The sequence below is a fragment of the Bombus vosnesenskii genome, unplaced genomic scaffold (assembly GCF_011952255.1).
Source record: "Bombus vosnesenskii isolate JDL3184/JDL3185 unplaced genomic scaffold, Bvos_JDL3184-5_v1.1 scf7180000013319, whole genome shotgun sequence".
NCBI classification, from domain to species: domain Eukaryota; kingdom Metazoa; phylum Arthropoda; class Insecta; order Hymenoptera; family Apidae; genus Bombus; species Bombus vosnesenskii.
Genome location: NW_022882964.1, coordinates 1,420,201 through 1,435,845, shown reverse-complemented (window position 1 = coordinate 1,435,845; position 15,645 = coordinate 1,420,201). Strand labels below are relative to the sequence as shown.

Sequence of the window (15,645 nt, the reverse complement as noted above, 5' to 3'; positions counted from 1 at the left end):
ATTACTTTTCCAATTTTACCATTATGGCGAGTAATACTATGTTATTAATATTTACAATAATAGTTATTTTATCGCTTCCCCTCTCCCTTACTCGCTTCCTCACTCATCCACTCGCACAATCAGTTTTAAGCTACAATCGTCGTAGATTTAAGATGTATCAATTATTTTGATTTAATATAAATCAATGCATCGAGTTAGGGCACTCATTATCAGGATCGTGTTTAAATTGCGGCTACAATCGTAGCTCATTTACTAAGAAGGTAACTATAAATTCTATCTTCTATTTGAAACCTACTTGAAACAACTTTGATCTCAGCGCATACTGATCATTCCTGCCACAATGCCCAAAATCATTGTTTCCGTAGCAGCGACATGTATACTAATAATAATAATATGTTTACAACGTGACCGATTTTTCGAACGTATTGTATTTTTTGCAGCGACTACGCAAAGAATGAGATGATCGTTGAGCAGATATTTTTACACCATTGTCGATACAGCCATGATGATCGCGTTAACATGTTTTCAAACATCCTCAAATGCGCGTTTCCCTAAACATTTTCACTCGTACACCTATATATCAAACACTTATTGTTATGACATATCGCAATAGTTACTTATCATACTTCGGGAGCTTGCACCTTTTTTCTTATAGATTTGAATCAAGAAAAGTCACATAGAATCTTCATCGTTGTACAAAAATGATCGATCATTGCATAATCCGAAGTAGAAAGAAAGAAAAAGAAGGCAATACTATACCAGTGTTTAAAGGATATCATAGAAAGATAATTTTGTGTATAATTACCCACCGATCCTCTTCGTTTTAATGTAGCCTTTACTAATCTCTAAAATCATTCTCTACATGTATTGTATGATGCGAAAATTTTTTAATATATCGCAACTTGCTTAGGATCTTATTAACACATTCAATGCGGCACACAAAATCGAAGGGGATCTCTAGTGGCGGAAATCGATTTTTCTACAACATGTATCCATTTATTCAGGTGCCATCCGCAAAAATATAAGAAATTCCCATGGCGCGTACGTTCACGTCTTACGCATGGAATGTGTTAATATTACGTATACACGTGTATACAAACGTACATAAAAACTGTTACCAGCAAAAGATTGCTTCAATTCGTAGACACTATGTTGATCGTACGTTTAATTCAGTAATTTTTAAGCTGCACGTGCACCTATCAATCTTAATGTAGTATATGTAGTATATGTATATGTATATAATTGTCAAATTTACACATATGCTAACTTGCATCGCGATGTCAATTTACTTGGTAACGCGTGCTGGAGAAAAGGAAGGGGGTGGGCACACGCGCGCGTTAATGAAATAAATTCAAAAATATTTTCTCCATTCGTATTCCATTACATGTTCGGTGTTCGTTTTCTTTATGCCATTACTTATGATGTATAGCATACAACATAATTCGGTATTTCTCTCTCTTAAGATTGGCTTTTTGTAAAAGTAGTATGTAGATTAGAAGATGCATAACATAAACAATCAACAGAAAGTTAACTAAAAACGTGTATCATTGACATTGTACTTCTATTCTACGAAATATTGCATCGTTTCTACGATCTGACAGATCATAATAATAATAGTAGCGGTAGCAACAGAAGTAGTGTAGTAGTAGTAGTAGTAGTATAGTAGTAGTAGTAGTAGTATAGTAGTAGTAGTAGTAGTAGTAGTAGTAGGACTAGGAGTAGTGTAGCAAGAGTAGGAGTGGTGGTAGTAGTAGTACTAGTACTAGCAGTAGCAGAAAGCTATTCAAGCATAGTGAAAACACATAGCTACAAAAATAGATACATCAGCTTTCTTTATTCGACTCCTTTCTCCTTTTCCCCCGCTGTCTTACCTTTTTATTTACTCTTATTTATTTCTCTTTTTATGGTATTCCATTTTTTCACAGAATTCAAGAGTTTGATTAAAATTATATATATTAATTACATATATTGATTAAAAAGATATATATTAGCAACATTGATCCAGCGTATGATTTTAATTGAAAGGTAAATATATATAGGAGATTGTTCTTTAAAGCAAAGATTCTCCAAATGGAGCGAGAACCATAACAGAATATATTTTTTGAATCGTTACAAGGATGGAACGAAATTTTGTTGCTTATCATTTCGATCGCTAACTACGATACGTCCGCACGATATTATATACAAATCACATAGCGTTTTATACATGTACAATAAAAAGGAAAAAAGGAGAAGAAGCAAAAGGGAAACTGAGAGGAAAGGAAAGTTGATCGCATGTGATAACAGAGAGTGTCAGTATTACAAAATGTAAATCGATGCAAATATCGACAAAATACATCGTTTTGTAAAGTTTACTCTCTCCGTGCTTTGCGCTTCGCTTGAAAATAAATGAAAAAATGTAACCGTCGAGTCTCTACGCGGATCGATGTCGATATAATGTCCTTCCGACAGGTGTGATAGACTCACGGTAATTTCTATTCACATTATTTTCGAGTCTCAAGTGAAAGGATTGCTTCTCCTCTTCAACGAACCGAATCGTTTTTCAGGTTCTCTTATTACTTCGAACGGCGCGATTTTCGTATTCCTAATCTGTCTTTCCTCGTTCTCGTCGCTCGGAAAATCTTCGAAGCTCATGTTACTGAAACCAGCAGCTGTGCTAACGACAGAACATTTTTTCGCTCTTGGTGTTTTTTTACCGTAACAAGTCGACTTACTTTTGTGAGTTAGCTTCGACGATGACAGTACATCGCTAATATCGCTATGAATCTCACTGATCAAATGATATTTCGACTTCTCCGATTTATTAGATTTTTCTCTTTTATGTCTTGGCATATCGTGGTGATCGTCATCGGTAACAACCAACGGTTCCGGTGACATGGGTGAAACAATATCCGACGCAACATCTGGTTTCGATACACTGTTCATCGTTTGAACAGTGATTCGAGCAGTATGATGAACCGATTTAATCGTATATACCTCTTGTAGAGTAGATGTTGCTCGATCAGAGATCGGCGGTTGTGCTTTATCTAATAGCATCGCGTCTAAGTTTTCGCCAACAAAACCCGGCTCCTGTGGCTGCGACTGGCGCAGTTGCGTCGATGACGATGACGATGACGATAATTGAACAAATGGTATGCGAGTCTCCGATCTCTTTTTTTCTTCGTTTAATTGTAAAGATGCGAATTCGTCGAACGGAATGGAACCAAAAAGATCTTTCGAAGCATCCAAAAACGTACGCGAATAATCGCTATTCGCAGAGACATCGGTAAATTTAGAGTTCAATACTGTTTTTGTAGTCGATGATGCTGCCGCTGCAGCAGTAGTAATAGCTTGTTTCAAATGACAAACGTTCGGCGAAGATTGCTGGGCTTGAATGGGATGGACAGACACTTGAGTGTAATCATCGTACGATTCTTCTTGATTCGCAAACGTCATTTTTGCCGATTGTTTCGGTGGTTGCTCCGTAACGTTTCGCAAACTGTTAAAATCAAATGAATTTATTACAAAACTGCTCGGGCTAAACGGCGATGAACCAAATAAATCTTTCTCTTTATTTTCTCCTTTTTCTTCTTCCGTTTCTTTCTCTTTCTCTTCGATTATCGCTACTCTCGCTTTATCTTCTTCTTCATCTTCTTCTCGGTCTCCTGCTCCTCCCGCTTTAATCTCATCATCTTGATCCATTTCCTTTATTTGATTCTGCATCGTGTTCCTTTTCCGTTCAGAGTCTCGGCGAACAATCGAGATTGCCTTAGTAACCGGAGATCGTTGCGTTTCTCCGGATAACAAGTCGATGTTCGTGAATCCCTCTGTTTTCGTGACATTTGCACACTTCCAGGATGAATTACATCTTCCTGTAGAAAGCAACTTGTTTTCTACATCCGTCACCGTCTCGGATGGAGCCGTCACGTCAAAGATAGCGGGAGCTACGTTTTTAAATTGATTACTCTCTTGAAAATCGTTACCTTTTTTCGAATAGCTGGACGACTTTGGAAACGGAGCTAACGCGAAAACGTCCTTGTCGAATTTCCATAATACGTCGCTCAGGAGTTTCGTCTTCTCGATTCTCTTTGACGAACCGATGTCGTTGAACGACTGATAATTTGACCCATACCGATCATCCATAACGAATGGATCGCCATAAGAGTAATCGAGTTTCGGTTCCGGATCAAGTTCGTCATCGAGCAAAAGAGGCTTCTCTCCATATTGATGGCCGACAACTGGATCCGTATTTACCGGACTAATCGACGATCGCTCTTCTCGATAATACCTCTTCGACTTTTTCGTTCTGTAATCTTGTTCACTCGTAGTAACAACATTTCTTTCCGAATGATGAAGAGAACCACAAACTCTATATATACCATCCGGAGTTGCTTCGTTTATACCCTCATATTTTTCATCGTTTTCATTAGTTCTTTTTTCGTTGTCGTTGTCGTTATTGTTATCATCTATGTCATCGTTATCTTTATCGTCGTCTTCCTCTTCCTCTTCTTCCTCCTCCTCCTCCTCCTCCTCTTCCTCCTCCTCCTCCTCCTCTTCCTCTTCTTCTTCGTCTTCGTCCTTTTCAGCTTCCCCTTCCTCTTCTTCTTCTTTCTCTCTTCTTTTATTTCCTCCTTCTGTTTCTTCCTTTTTCATACTCTCTCCCTCCTCCTGCACCTCCTCTCCTTCCTCCTGTATTTCTCCTTTGTTACTTCCGTTTCGAATATTATTATGCTTTCTGTACCCATCAGCGCCGATACCATTCAATTTAATGGCGCTGTTACAAATACTTTGATTACGCCAGTTATTACCGAGCGTCTTCGAATTACCAGCCGAGCCTGTCGAATCACCCACGACTTTGTTCACATTCTGCGTTTTCCTCTTCCTGCGTATCGCATTCTTCACCCTTTTTCTCTTTTGTTGAATTCGCTCTTGCGACAAATCTTTGTCGCTATCGCTGGATACGTCTCCAGCGTTGAACGTTAACTTTTCGTACTTGGACCGATCTTCTAGAGGAACCCGAACGAATGGCGGAGAAATAGGAGGATTATTTCCTGTCATCCTGTGGTCCAGTTCGGGGCGCTCGAATCCCGGGTTCCATTGTTTCGGTGGTATTCTTGGTCTACCGTTTAATTGCGACTTGCCTGAAAAACAGAATGTGTCCATAACTTGTGTTATCGTATCTTTTCTAATTCTAACAACTTTCGTCGCGACTCGACAACATATCGATTCATACATTTCCGTATTGTAATGATGTCAGTCTGGCGAAAGGAACAAATAAACAAAAAGAAGAGGAAAGAAAAGAAGAGAGAAGAAAAGAAAAAAAAAAGAAGAAAGAACGATAGCAGCAAGATAATTGATATTTCTTACCAATAGAGTCATGTACATAATCGGCATTCATAGTTTCTTTTGCTAAAATCGTCCCGTCACCCACGTTTCTGTTTAAAACAGCAGAAACTAACTTGTACTTACCTACATATACATATATGCGCAAATATGTTAGAAACCATTTAACGTAATACCAATACATTCTAATTGTATCGTTATTTCGATTCGTACATGTTATCAACCTCTTAATATATCATTCATAATGATGAAAGATAAACGGAAACATCGCGCTTTGCAATCCTACTGCTTCTTAAATTACACGTTCGATATATATATATATTTGCTATTGCCTTTCGCATAAAACAATTTCATCCATCTTACTACGAAGAAAACAATCAAATATTTTAAGTGGTTTGTATAATAAAGAGTCATATTAGGCCTATTCTGTGTCTGATTAGGTCTGTTACAGTCGGTGCACTGTACTTCTAAAACGCTTAAACGTACGTTAAGTACTCCTTACACGACACCAGATATACTAAAAATTAAGCGTCAGTATTTATTTTCTTCGTTCCTTTTCTTTTATCTGCTCTCTTCCTCCTCCCCTCCTTCCTCTCTCCTGATCATCCTTCTTTTTCTCCTTTTTTTTCTCGGTATCAGCCCCGCTTCTATTTTGCAACTGTCCCTCATTTTTCTATTTTAGACAACGTTAATTACTACCATCACCGTGTTACTTCATACCGTCACCATATGGTCTGGAACAGTCCTAATCAGATTCAGGGGGTTAAGGATAATATGTAAGAAAACGCAGTAATGATCTTTGTGTCAAGGTAACATGATTCAATGATATATTATTGCATGTGTCTAGCATAAAAGCGATCAACCCAATACTAGCAGCGGTACTGCGATCAGTTATGTTATCATTTTTCTATATGTAGAATGAAATAGAGTTGCTCCACGGACAAAGAATTGCTGCGTTTTACATTCGAAAAAAACAATAGTCCATACACTATATGGTAATTTACATGTTTATTGCTGTAACATTATCTTAATACAGCGAATAAGAGATGTCCAAGATTGTCAGCCTCCTATGGTGCTCTCGAGTTACGTGCTCGTCATTTGGCATTCGTGATTAAAATGCATGTAAATGCATAAATGCGATTCGTTATATTGCGTATTGAATGGATGGATGGATCAAAGCAAATGTATCGGAACAATAACAAATTGAATCATATTGTGTGTCATCATTATCACCACAACAATCTAAAACTTAGATCTTATACACAAATCTTAAACGGAAGACACAGAGACACAATGGAAGGCAAACGACACGGGACAAATTCTTCTTTTTTAATGCCTCTTTACGAAGAATAGTACATTACTGTATGTGAACGTATAAACTGATAATTCAGTGAAAATTAATTATATATGCCTCCCAAACTCATTAGGGTGTTCCAGACAGTGAGAAATAAAATACAAATATGTACGAAGAAAAACGACAATTACGAAAAAATATTCGGAAAAAAAAAAGAAAAAACCTATCGAGAAGAGTTTTTATTGGCTTTGAATGGTAATGACGTGGCAATAAAATATCACGTTAAAGAAACATTTCGATCAACTATATACTGCTATTCTATTTACATCTTAATATAATCTGCAGTCCGTGAAGACAAAAATCAGCGAAATACTTGCTCGGAGTCACATACGTGCTTATCAAACGATACGATCAGACATTTTAGCCATACAAATAAAGAAAAAATACTTGATGCTTCTCCATTAACATTAGTTAAAAACGAAAAGCAAGACGCAACTACCTACAAGACTTATGGTAGAACTACCATATAAATATTCAAAATACCGATGTATACGCGGAAATACAGATATGTACTACGTGTTTCCACAAATTATAAAGAAAATAAGGAGAGATATAAGCAAGAAGTAAGTAAGTGGGGAAACAGAAGATTAAAGACAAGAAAGAAAATAGACAGCGTGAGCAAAAAGAAGGATAAGTACGAGAATAAAATTTACAGAAGGAAAGGAACGTTACACAGACAAAGATAGAGAGAAATGTATCAAAGAAATAAGAAAACATGAAACAAAGTGAAATTCAGTATGTGAATACTTAGTGTGGAGTTGTTAATCGATTGTTATATTCTTATACGTAGCTGTATATACAGAAAAGCAATCTAATAAATATATTTTATAGTAGAACTCCGTTTATATGAACAGCCGATTATATCACGAAATTTTAATTACATAATGCCTAATTACATAAACTTTTGCCAAATAAATCTACTTATGTGAACGTAAATTCCTATTATATATAAATGAAAAAACATATATAACGAGAAACATCAGAGAACTCCTATTATCAGAATTGCTTTTCCTATGTTTATACGACAGATTCACTCATAAACCAAGTTCTACGGCATAAATATATATATATATATATATAGATAGATAGATAGATAGATAGATAGATAGATAGATAGATAGGAAAGGAAAGAAATAAAAAAAAGGAAGAAAATCGAAAAAAGAGAAAAAGAAGAAGAGAAAGGATTCCCTCGCCTCTTTTCGCTTACTGTTAACTCACCGCGTTGGTTGACAGTTTCCTAATACTTCCTAATTTTTTCATTTTTCCAATTTGTTTGTGCTTTAAAACCAAAATACTATTAATAGTAATAATATGTGTCCAATAAAAGATGAATGAGATGTATGAATGAAAAAAAATCGATAACTACCCGTAAATTCATGTAAAGTCATTCACTGCACTCTTAACTTCACGTAACCCCTTCTAAATTGTACACTATGCGGATCGAAGTTTGTTAAACTAGTAGATAGATAATATTACACACACTATGTTTTTCAATACCATATAAATTTGTCTTTTGACATCGTGAAACATGTGTCTCTTGATGTACGTGCACGCTTGCGTGTATATATATATATATGGCTATGTATACACATATTTATAGAGTTATAAATCTCTCATTCGTTATTTAGTCTTACGAAACTGTTATTTTAACAGAAAAATTAATTGTGCCTATGCACGTATACCTGTAATACGCTAATTAAAATTACAGTTTACTTAAAGATTACAATGCATCGCATTTCTTGACTATGACGTGTACAATTCGTTAAAAGGGATAATATGTAACAACGAATGGATATTGTAATATACATTTACTCTCCGTCTCAATTCCGTATTTAACCTATTTATATTTCTATTTGGAATCTCACAAATTTATAATTCGAGTTATATGTATGAATAAACATTGAAATTTGTTTCGGATAGGTATATACATATGTACATAAATACGTACATAGTTGTGTAATTTCATGGCATAAAAATCAAATTAAAGTATACTGTAACACATATTGTATGAACAATTGAAAACCGAGTATCGTGAAATTGTTTCTAACGTGAAATATTTTATTACGGACAGTACTATCGCCACCATTTATTAAATTCTTATATTTGTAATCTTTTTACTTATCTACAGATATACAACCACGAGAAACACCATTCGATACACTTCAAGTGTATTACTTAATAAACACATGAATAATACAATAATACATCAGATAGCAGCAACGATCGCGATTAGCATCTCACAAATTTTCCCCTTCGAATGCACACAACGAAAAAGTGAACTCGACATCAACGTATCAAATATGTAATATTATCCCTTTCCGATTATCTTTAAAACCCTTCGTTAAATATAGTAACATTGGAATTCTCTCTATGTCTCGCAAACATCAAAATCAAATTTTTCACCTTGTATATAACAATAACCATCATCGATACTTATCAACAGCGATCTTTACAATTTTTACACACGTTTCTCGTGTAATGTATCAGTTTTTCTTCCTTTAACGATTCATCCTTGCCTATACAATAATATTATATATTCTACCACCCCTCTCCCTACTTTTCCTCGCGTCACCGTACGTGATAGAACAGACATTTGTCAAAACTTATTCCTCTATCTTTGGTAATTCGAACAATTATTAAAAACACATCTTACAAAAGACACCAATATCGTACAAATTAGAACGTGAATTTTATGTAATCTTTATCATGGTAATTCGTTAAGTTAGTACGAAATGATGGTAACTTTTATAACGATTATTCATTTATTGTTAGCAATTATAGTTCAGCTTAAAGCGGACTAACTGTTAACTCTGTCTGCGAAGAACCCTACCTATGGGTCGAAAATCCTAACACAAACCCTTGTCGAATATTTTCTAATAACTTCTTTTGCTTTTAATATTCTCTTTTCCCACTTTATCTTTCCTCGTTTCTTTTGTTCTAGAATCGATCGTCGTTTCGGGTCACTATCCTATTCCTGTATATCGCAAGGAATTTGTACACATTATTGTTCTATTGTTCTATCATGTGCGTCATGACCCAGCTGAAACTAATTTTGTTCTGTACCTGACATTACATACATAGCATAATCATGTACATATATATATGATTTCAGAGTATTAACGACAAAACAGAATAAAGAAATTTCTTGTTTTCTGTTATAGTTGTGTATACTTTATCCTTGCTTTAATAAAATCAAATCTCTTTTTCTACATCATCACAAATAATACTTGATCGTTTCTTGAATAGAGAAGCTGTAGTGTAACTCTATAAGAATAATCATGCCCGATTGCATTGCTGCGATCGTCTTCAATGTATGTACACCGAGAATAAGTTATTTTATATTATCCTTTTGCTTTAGATCTTCAAGCATACAAGTCAAGAAAGATGGTAAATTTGTACACATTGTTTTCCCATGTGCACATTATCTTCTAATAAATTTGTAAGTAGTTAGTAGATAGGTTTAAAACGCGTCTATCTAGGAACATAATTTTTGATAGAGATTCGTCTTTGCAACGTTTGTTCCTCGACGTATCGATATATCATTTTATAAATTACATTATTCGTATCACATTAGACAGCAGATTCGACTTAAGCTAGTCTTGCTATCTTTGACAAAAATCTACATTTAAAAAGTTGTACATAAATGTAAGGAAGAATTATACAGCCCTGAGTATACTATTTAATTACGACTTGGTGGAACGTGATTTAAAGAGTGAGAGAAGGGGGTGGAAGAAGAGAGAAAGAAAAGGAAGATTACGAAATATCGATTATGCTTAATACGCTTACGCACATTACGTATCATTTGTAAAACTCTGCTGTATACAGACTCATAAAGGAGAAAAAGGCAAATGGAATAAGAATGTATACGAAGCAGTCTATGCATTACCTCCAGCAAGTGCGGCAGTCTTTGATCCAATTTTGTTCTTCTTTCCTGCTAAAAAATACGTCAATATGTTACAACTATTTCAAACGAACAACAAAAAAGCATTATAGTATAAAGATGTCAATTCTTTTTAGTATAGAGATGTTAATTTATGTTACAACTAATAGTGATGATTTTTCAAAAAACAGATTCGATTAAAGATGAATTTAATCACAACGTGTACTTACTTGGCAAACTAAAAGGTGCAGATTCAAATGGATCTTCTGGTAATTCTGCATACGTCATAACGAGGCTTTCGCGACTTTTTACACCAGCGATGCTTGCATTACTGCCCCTTCTAATTTTATCAAACTCAGCACCAAAAATATGATCTTCCGTTAATTGGTTGAAAGGTTGTACATCTTCAAACGGATTCCAAGCTGCTACATCCGCACTTAAAGATCTTCCTTCAGTAGCAGTTACGCTTGAAAGTTCGCCCTAATTAGAAACATTATCAACTGTTTAGTGATTTCAAATGTATCAAAATATTTATTGACACTGTATACCCTGTATGTTTTTAAGATGGGTGCTATACAGAAAATAAAAACAATAAATTATATAATTCAAACGATTTAAAATCATTTAATGAACTTAAATAGTAATGAATTCGTGATCCAAAAATGTTTAAATACATTATTAATATAATACATATAATGTAATGTAATAAACATTTTTTCAGCGTGTAGTAATAAGAATGGTGATAATAGCAACAATACTGATATAATTAAAATTAAGTAATAGATACCAAATGAACGTTAAAGAAAATTATTAAGACAAATCAGTGCAGTTTATGTACTTACAATACGTACATGCGAAGCACTAGAACCTAGGCAAGGTCTTACACCAGTTAGAACTTCAGGAGTGTTAGCATCTTCTGAACGTGCTTTCACTGAAGCTTCGTACGGTGCTAGAAATTGTGTTGTTTCGCTTGCAAATGCTCTATAGTACAAACAACAAATAAGTGTTTTATAAATTTTGCAAACGTTTCGATATAAATTAGTTTTGTGGAACAAAAAAGTATATACTTACTTATTAAAAGCACTTGTATCGCTAACATTTCTTCTATGACGTACCGAGGAGAGTGTCGGACTATCGGGCGGAGAGGTACTTGAACTTATATTTTGACTTAAACTTTCAGTCTTATTGACTGGTTTCGGTAAAGTTGGTACCATTACAGGAGTAGCTTTATTAGGCCCCGTTGGAGTATTTAGCTTCGATGTTAACGAATTAACAGGCGTAAATTTTGGAGGTGGACAACTAGCAGAAACATTTGCCTTAGGCAGAATTTTAGAAGGTTTAGGAGCGACAGGTGGTGGTATTTTTGCGGGTGGTGGCATAGCTCTGTTATCATCTTTAAACGGATCTGGATAACCTATACAAATATAATAAAGTAAATAAGATACAATCTAATCTAATGAAGAAAAATTTAGAGAAATCTTTGCATATAAATCTTCTTACCAGATGGTGGAAATAGCGCCTCTAGATTTTCTTCATTCACGTTTGTTGCCACTGGTGAATCAAAGTAATATGAACCTACGGTATCTTGAACACTTACAGGAGATCGTCTAATCGTAGAACATTGTGACTGACTCTGTTGTGATTTTTGGATTTGCGACTGATGCGTTCCAAAGGGAACGTTTTGATTAGTCGTAGTACAACAAACTTGAGGCGAAACTTGAGTGAGCGTTGACACTTGATGAGTGGATGGTTGAGAGTTCACTGGTAATGGCTGAACACTTGCTTGCATATTTTGTCCTAAGTAAGGTTGTGACGCGTTTAACGAAGCAAGTTGTTGACCCATTTGAACATACGAAATCGTATTTCCTACAGAACTTTGCGACTGAGTCTGAGTTCCTTGACCAGATATTTGACTCACGATCTGACCGCTTAGACTTATCGGACCTGTGCTCACAGCCTGCCCCTTTGGTCGTTGTCTTGGTGTAACTGACGTACCCTCAACAGTAGTTACTGGAGTCGGTTTTGGTGTCTTCACTAATGATGATCTTTTCATATTTTCAGATTCCATAGGCGGACAAGGTAATGATTCCAAAACTGGTGTTTGAACTTTCTAAAAGAATAAAAGTGTTTCATTACAAAATGCAATATGCACAATATGTCCACGATATGTCTAAACATAAATCTGCATTTTGCATTATATTTATAACATATTATACGAAAAATATAACAATTTCAAATTGAATTTAATAATAAATAATATAATAATATAAAATACATAATATAAATAATATATAAAATAAATAATATAATAAAATATTCAAATATTTAATAAATAAGTACGTGCGCATTTACATACATGTAAATTCTGTACTGGACACTCTTTTCCCTGAATTTGGAATGCAATCACAGACACTTGATAAATATCGGGACGATTATCAGGATCTGGCTCGAGCATATAACGTATCAAACAATGAAGGCTTCTACTATATCTGCATGATGTAAAATAATTGTAATAGTTTTATTATGTAAGACGATCAAAAATAAAATGTATGAAAACAAAAAATATGAATGTATAAAACACAAACCTTGAATGATTTGGTATCGTAAAATTTCCCGATTGAATAGCAAGTGTGCTTTCTCCGAATGGTAATGTAAAGAAACAAAGTTTGTACAACAGACACCCCAATGCCTAAGGATTTATGAAATATTATTTGTTTATTGCTTCTTTCCGCGAGTAAATTGTTTAAATTTGAAATTCTTAATTTATTCTACCCATATATCTGCTTTCGTTGTAACAGGTTTTCCACAATACATATCAACCATTTCAGGTGCTCTATAACTGAGAGTCGTGTATTTTTTAATTTCTTCTTCGACTATCGCTGCTCCCTGTATACTGGGATTTAAAATTTTTGCTGTTGCAGAACCAAAGTCACATAATACATAATGGCCAGTATCAGAGTATAATATATTTTCAATCTGAAAAATATTTTAAGTAAATATTTAAAAAAGGATATTATAAAACTGCTACAGAATTATTGGCATAGCTGACAAATATAGCATGTGATAGACACAAACCTTTAAATCTCTATGTATTATCGGTGTCTGACAATGATGCAGTCGAGATACAGCTTCACAAACATCACAAAATATTTGCAGAACTTCAGACTCGCTAAATCCAGTCTGTAACCTGTAAATAATTCAGTCGGTAAGTACTTGCGAATTTTCTTCTATATCTTATGTGATTGTTCAGACTTATTTAACACATTTTTTTAACCTATTGTTCATCATTTGTAAAACTTGAGATTTGCAGTAAGGCATTAAAAGTAAAAGTTCATGTACTCCTCCACCTATGTGAGTGATACTGCTATCCAAATATCCTATAATATTTTTATGACCATTCAAGTTACTCTGAAAATAAAAATACAAATGTAGCTTTACAGGTAGAAGCTAGATTCAATTCCTTTTATGCGAAAGAAAATTTTATTTCAGTTGAAAAAGTATATAAAACTTACTGCAATCTGTATCTCCCTTTTACATACATTGAGATCATGTTCGTTATTAACATACATGCGTTTAAGTGCATAACGTCCACTCGAAGATTTTACCAGGAATACAATGGCAAATCCTCCTGCAATGATATTATTACAGTATATAACTATGTAGTCATGATAGATTGCAGATGTCAAATATTAATAGATGTTTTGATTAATAGATAATTGTAAAAATATATAACCTAAGCCAGACTATTGCTACAATATGATGTAAAATTCAATTGAATTTCTTATGACTAACTGGTTGTGCTTATCTACTCACAATCTCCTCTACATATCTAAAGATATCATATTTTTATTCAAGTATACACTTGATTAACTTTTATACAAATTAAAGGATCTGGTACAATAAAGTTTCCAAAGAAAACATATAAACATATAAAACAAGTTTTTAAATTCACACTCACGTAATGTAAATATCATCAATAGATTCTCTATGTATATATAAATTAATATAAATGTAATGTAGAAGTTGAGTGTTTCAACTAAAATAGTTGGAATATCAAACAGTATATATACATTACTACTAATTATTCTTAGTTTAATACGGTTAATGTTCGGCGTTCATGTTCGATATCACATAATGAACTATACTGTTGTTTTCTATAAACGAGTTGTATATGGGAAGCATAAGATGATCGAACAGACGAATGAAATAGTGGAAAGGGGTGATGAGTATTCAAGGTTGATAATAAGACGCACCTTCGGCTAGAATGTCTTCGACAGTGACAGTGTAACGTCCCACCACAAAAACTTTTCCTATGTAACTGTTAGGCTCCTTCGACGTGTTTTCGATTTTTGAAAACAGCTTCTTCATATTGGCACACGTCGTCGGCCCCTTCAATGTTGAACTGAGTTGACATAAGGCCTCCTTTACTAAATTTTTTAATCTACAATATGGCGAGTTTGACTTTCTAAATCAATAATATTTATCGTATTCGTACCTTTCAACTTTTAAGTTACGATCAGTTTTGTAATAATTTAACAGCAATGAACTTAACGAAAGGAAATCGTTCCAGTCATGATAACAGTTAACGTATTTTACCCAGCCGACATATTCAGGCCGTAGAAACTGCGCATGCACCATTTTACACAACCTATATCGTAAACATATGTGCACGACTTCCGGTCGAATGTCAAAATTTCCTAATACTTTTATTGTTTATGTCAAATTGACATTTATTCGTATACATTTCTACGTACATTATTTGTTGTGCAGTGATATTTTAAATGAAAAATTCCGATCAACTCCGGTTAACCTAACATTTAATTTTTAATGTGTTCGTGATCGAAATCTTTAAACTTAATCAGCATCATCATGGCTCCAAAATACGTATGTACTTACTTACATATTGAGGCAGATGAAAGAAAAGCAGCACGAATAGTCGAACAACACGTCTTGAAAACTACATCGACACATTTATTTACGTATGTAAATATAGATACACGCAGTTTAAAGTCTTAACACGTACCTATGTTTTTTAGTACACTTCATATTTTATCTTTTGTAATTTGCTTACAATTATTGGAAATATATT

General features: G+C 34.3%; 1 protein-coding gene across 2 annotated transcripts; it reads right to left on the bottom strand.

Annotated features, from left to right (window-relative positions):
* Positions 1 to 1,807: 1,807 nt before the first annotated feature.
* LOC117235760 lies at positions 1,808 to 15,554 on the bottom strand. Of its 2 annotated transcripts, none has more exons than XM_033498083.1 (14): positions 15,052 to 15,554; positions 14,810 to 14,997; positions 14,069 to 14,184; positions 13,831 to 13,964; positions 13,632 to 13,743; positions 13,329 to 13,532; positions 13,142 to 13,245; positions 12,913 to 13,045; positions 12,057 to 12,666; positions 11,628 to 11,970; positions 11,408 to 11,537; positions 10,787 to 11,036; positions 10,563 to 10,610; positions 1,808 to 5,120 (listed from the first exon to the last, which is right to left on the bottom strand). In XM_033498083.1, exons 1-14 carry the CDS (start codon positions 15,192 to 15,194, stop codon positions 2,497 to 2,499), a joined length of 5,139 nt encoding a protein of 1,712 aa, XP_033353974.1. In that variant the 5' UTR covers positions 15,195 to 15,554; the 3' UTR covers positions 1,808 to 2,496. The 2 variants fall into 2 exon arrangements, with proteins under 2 accessions (XP_033353974.1, XP_033353973.1); XM_033498082.1 differs by having other exon boundaries at positions 11,399 to 11,537; positions 15,052 to 15,553.
* Positions 15,555 to 15,645: the final 91 nt, after the last annotated feature.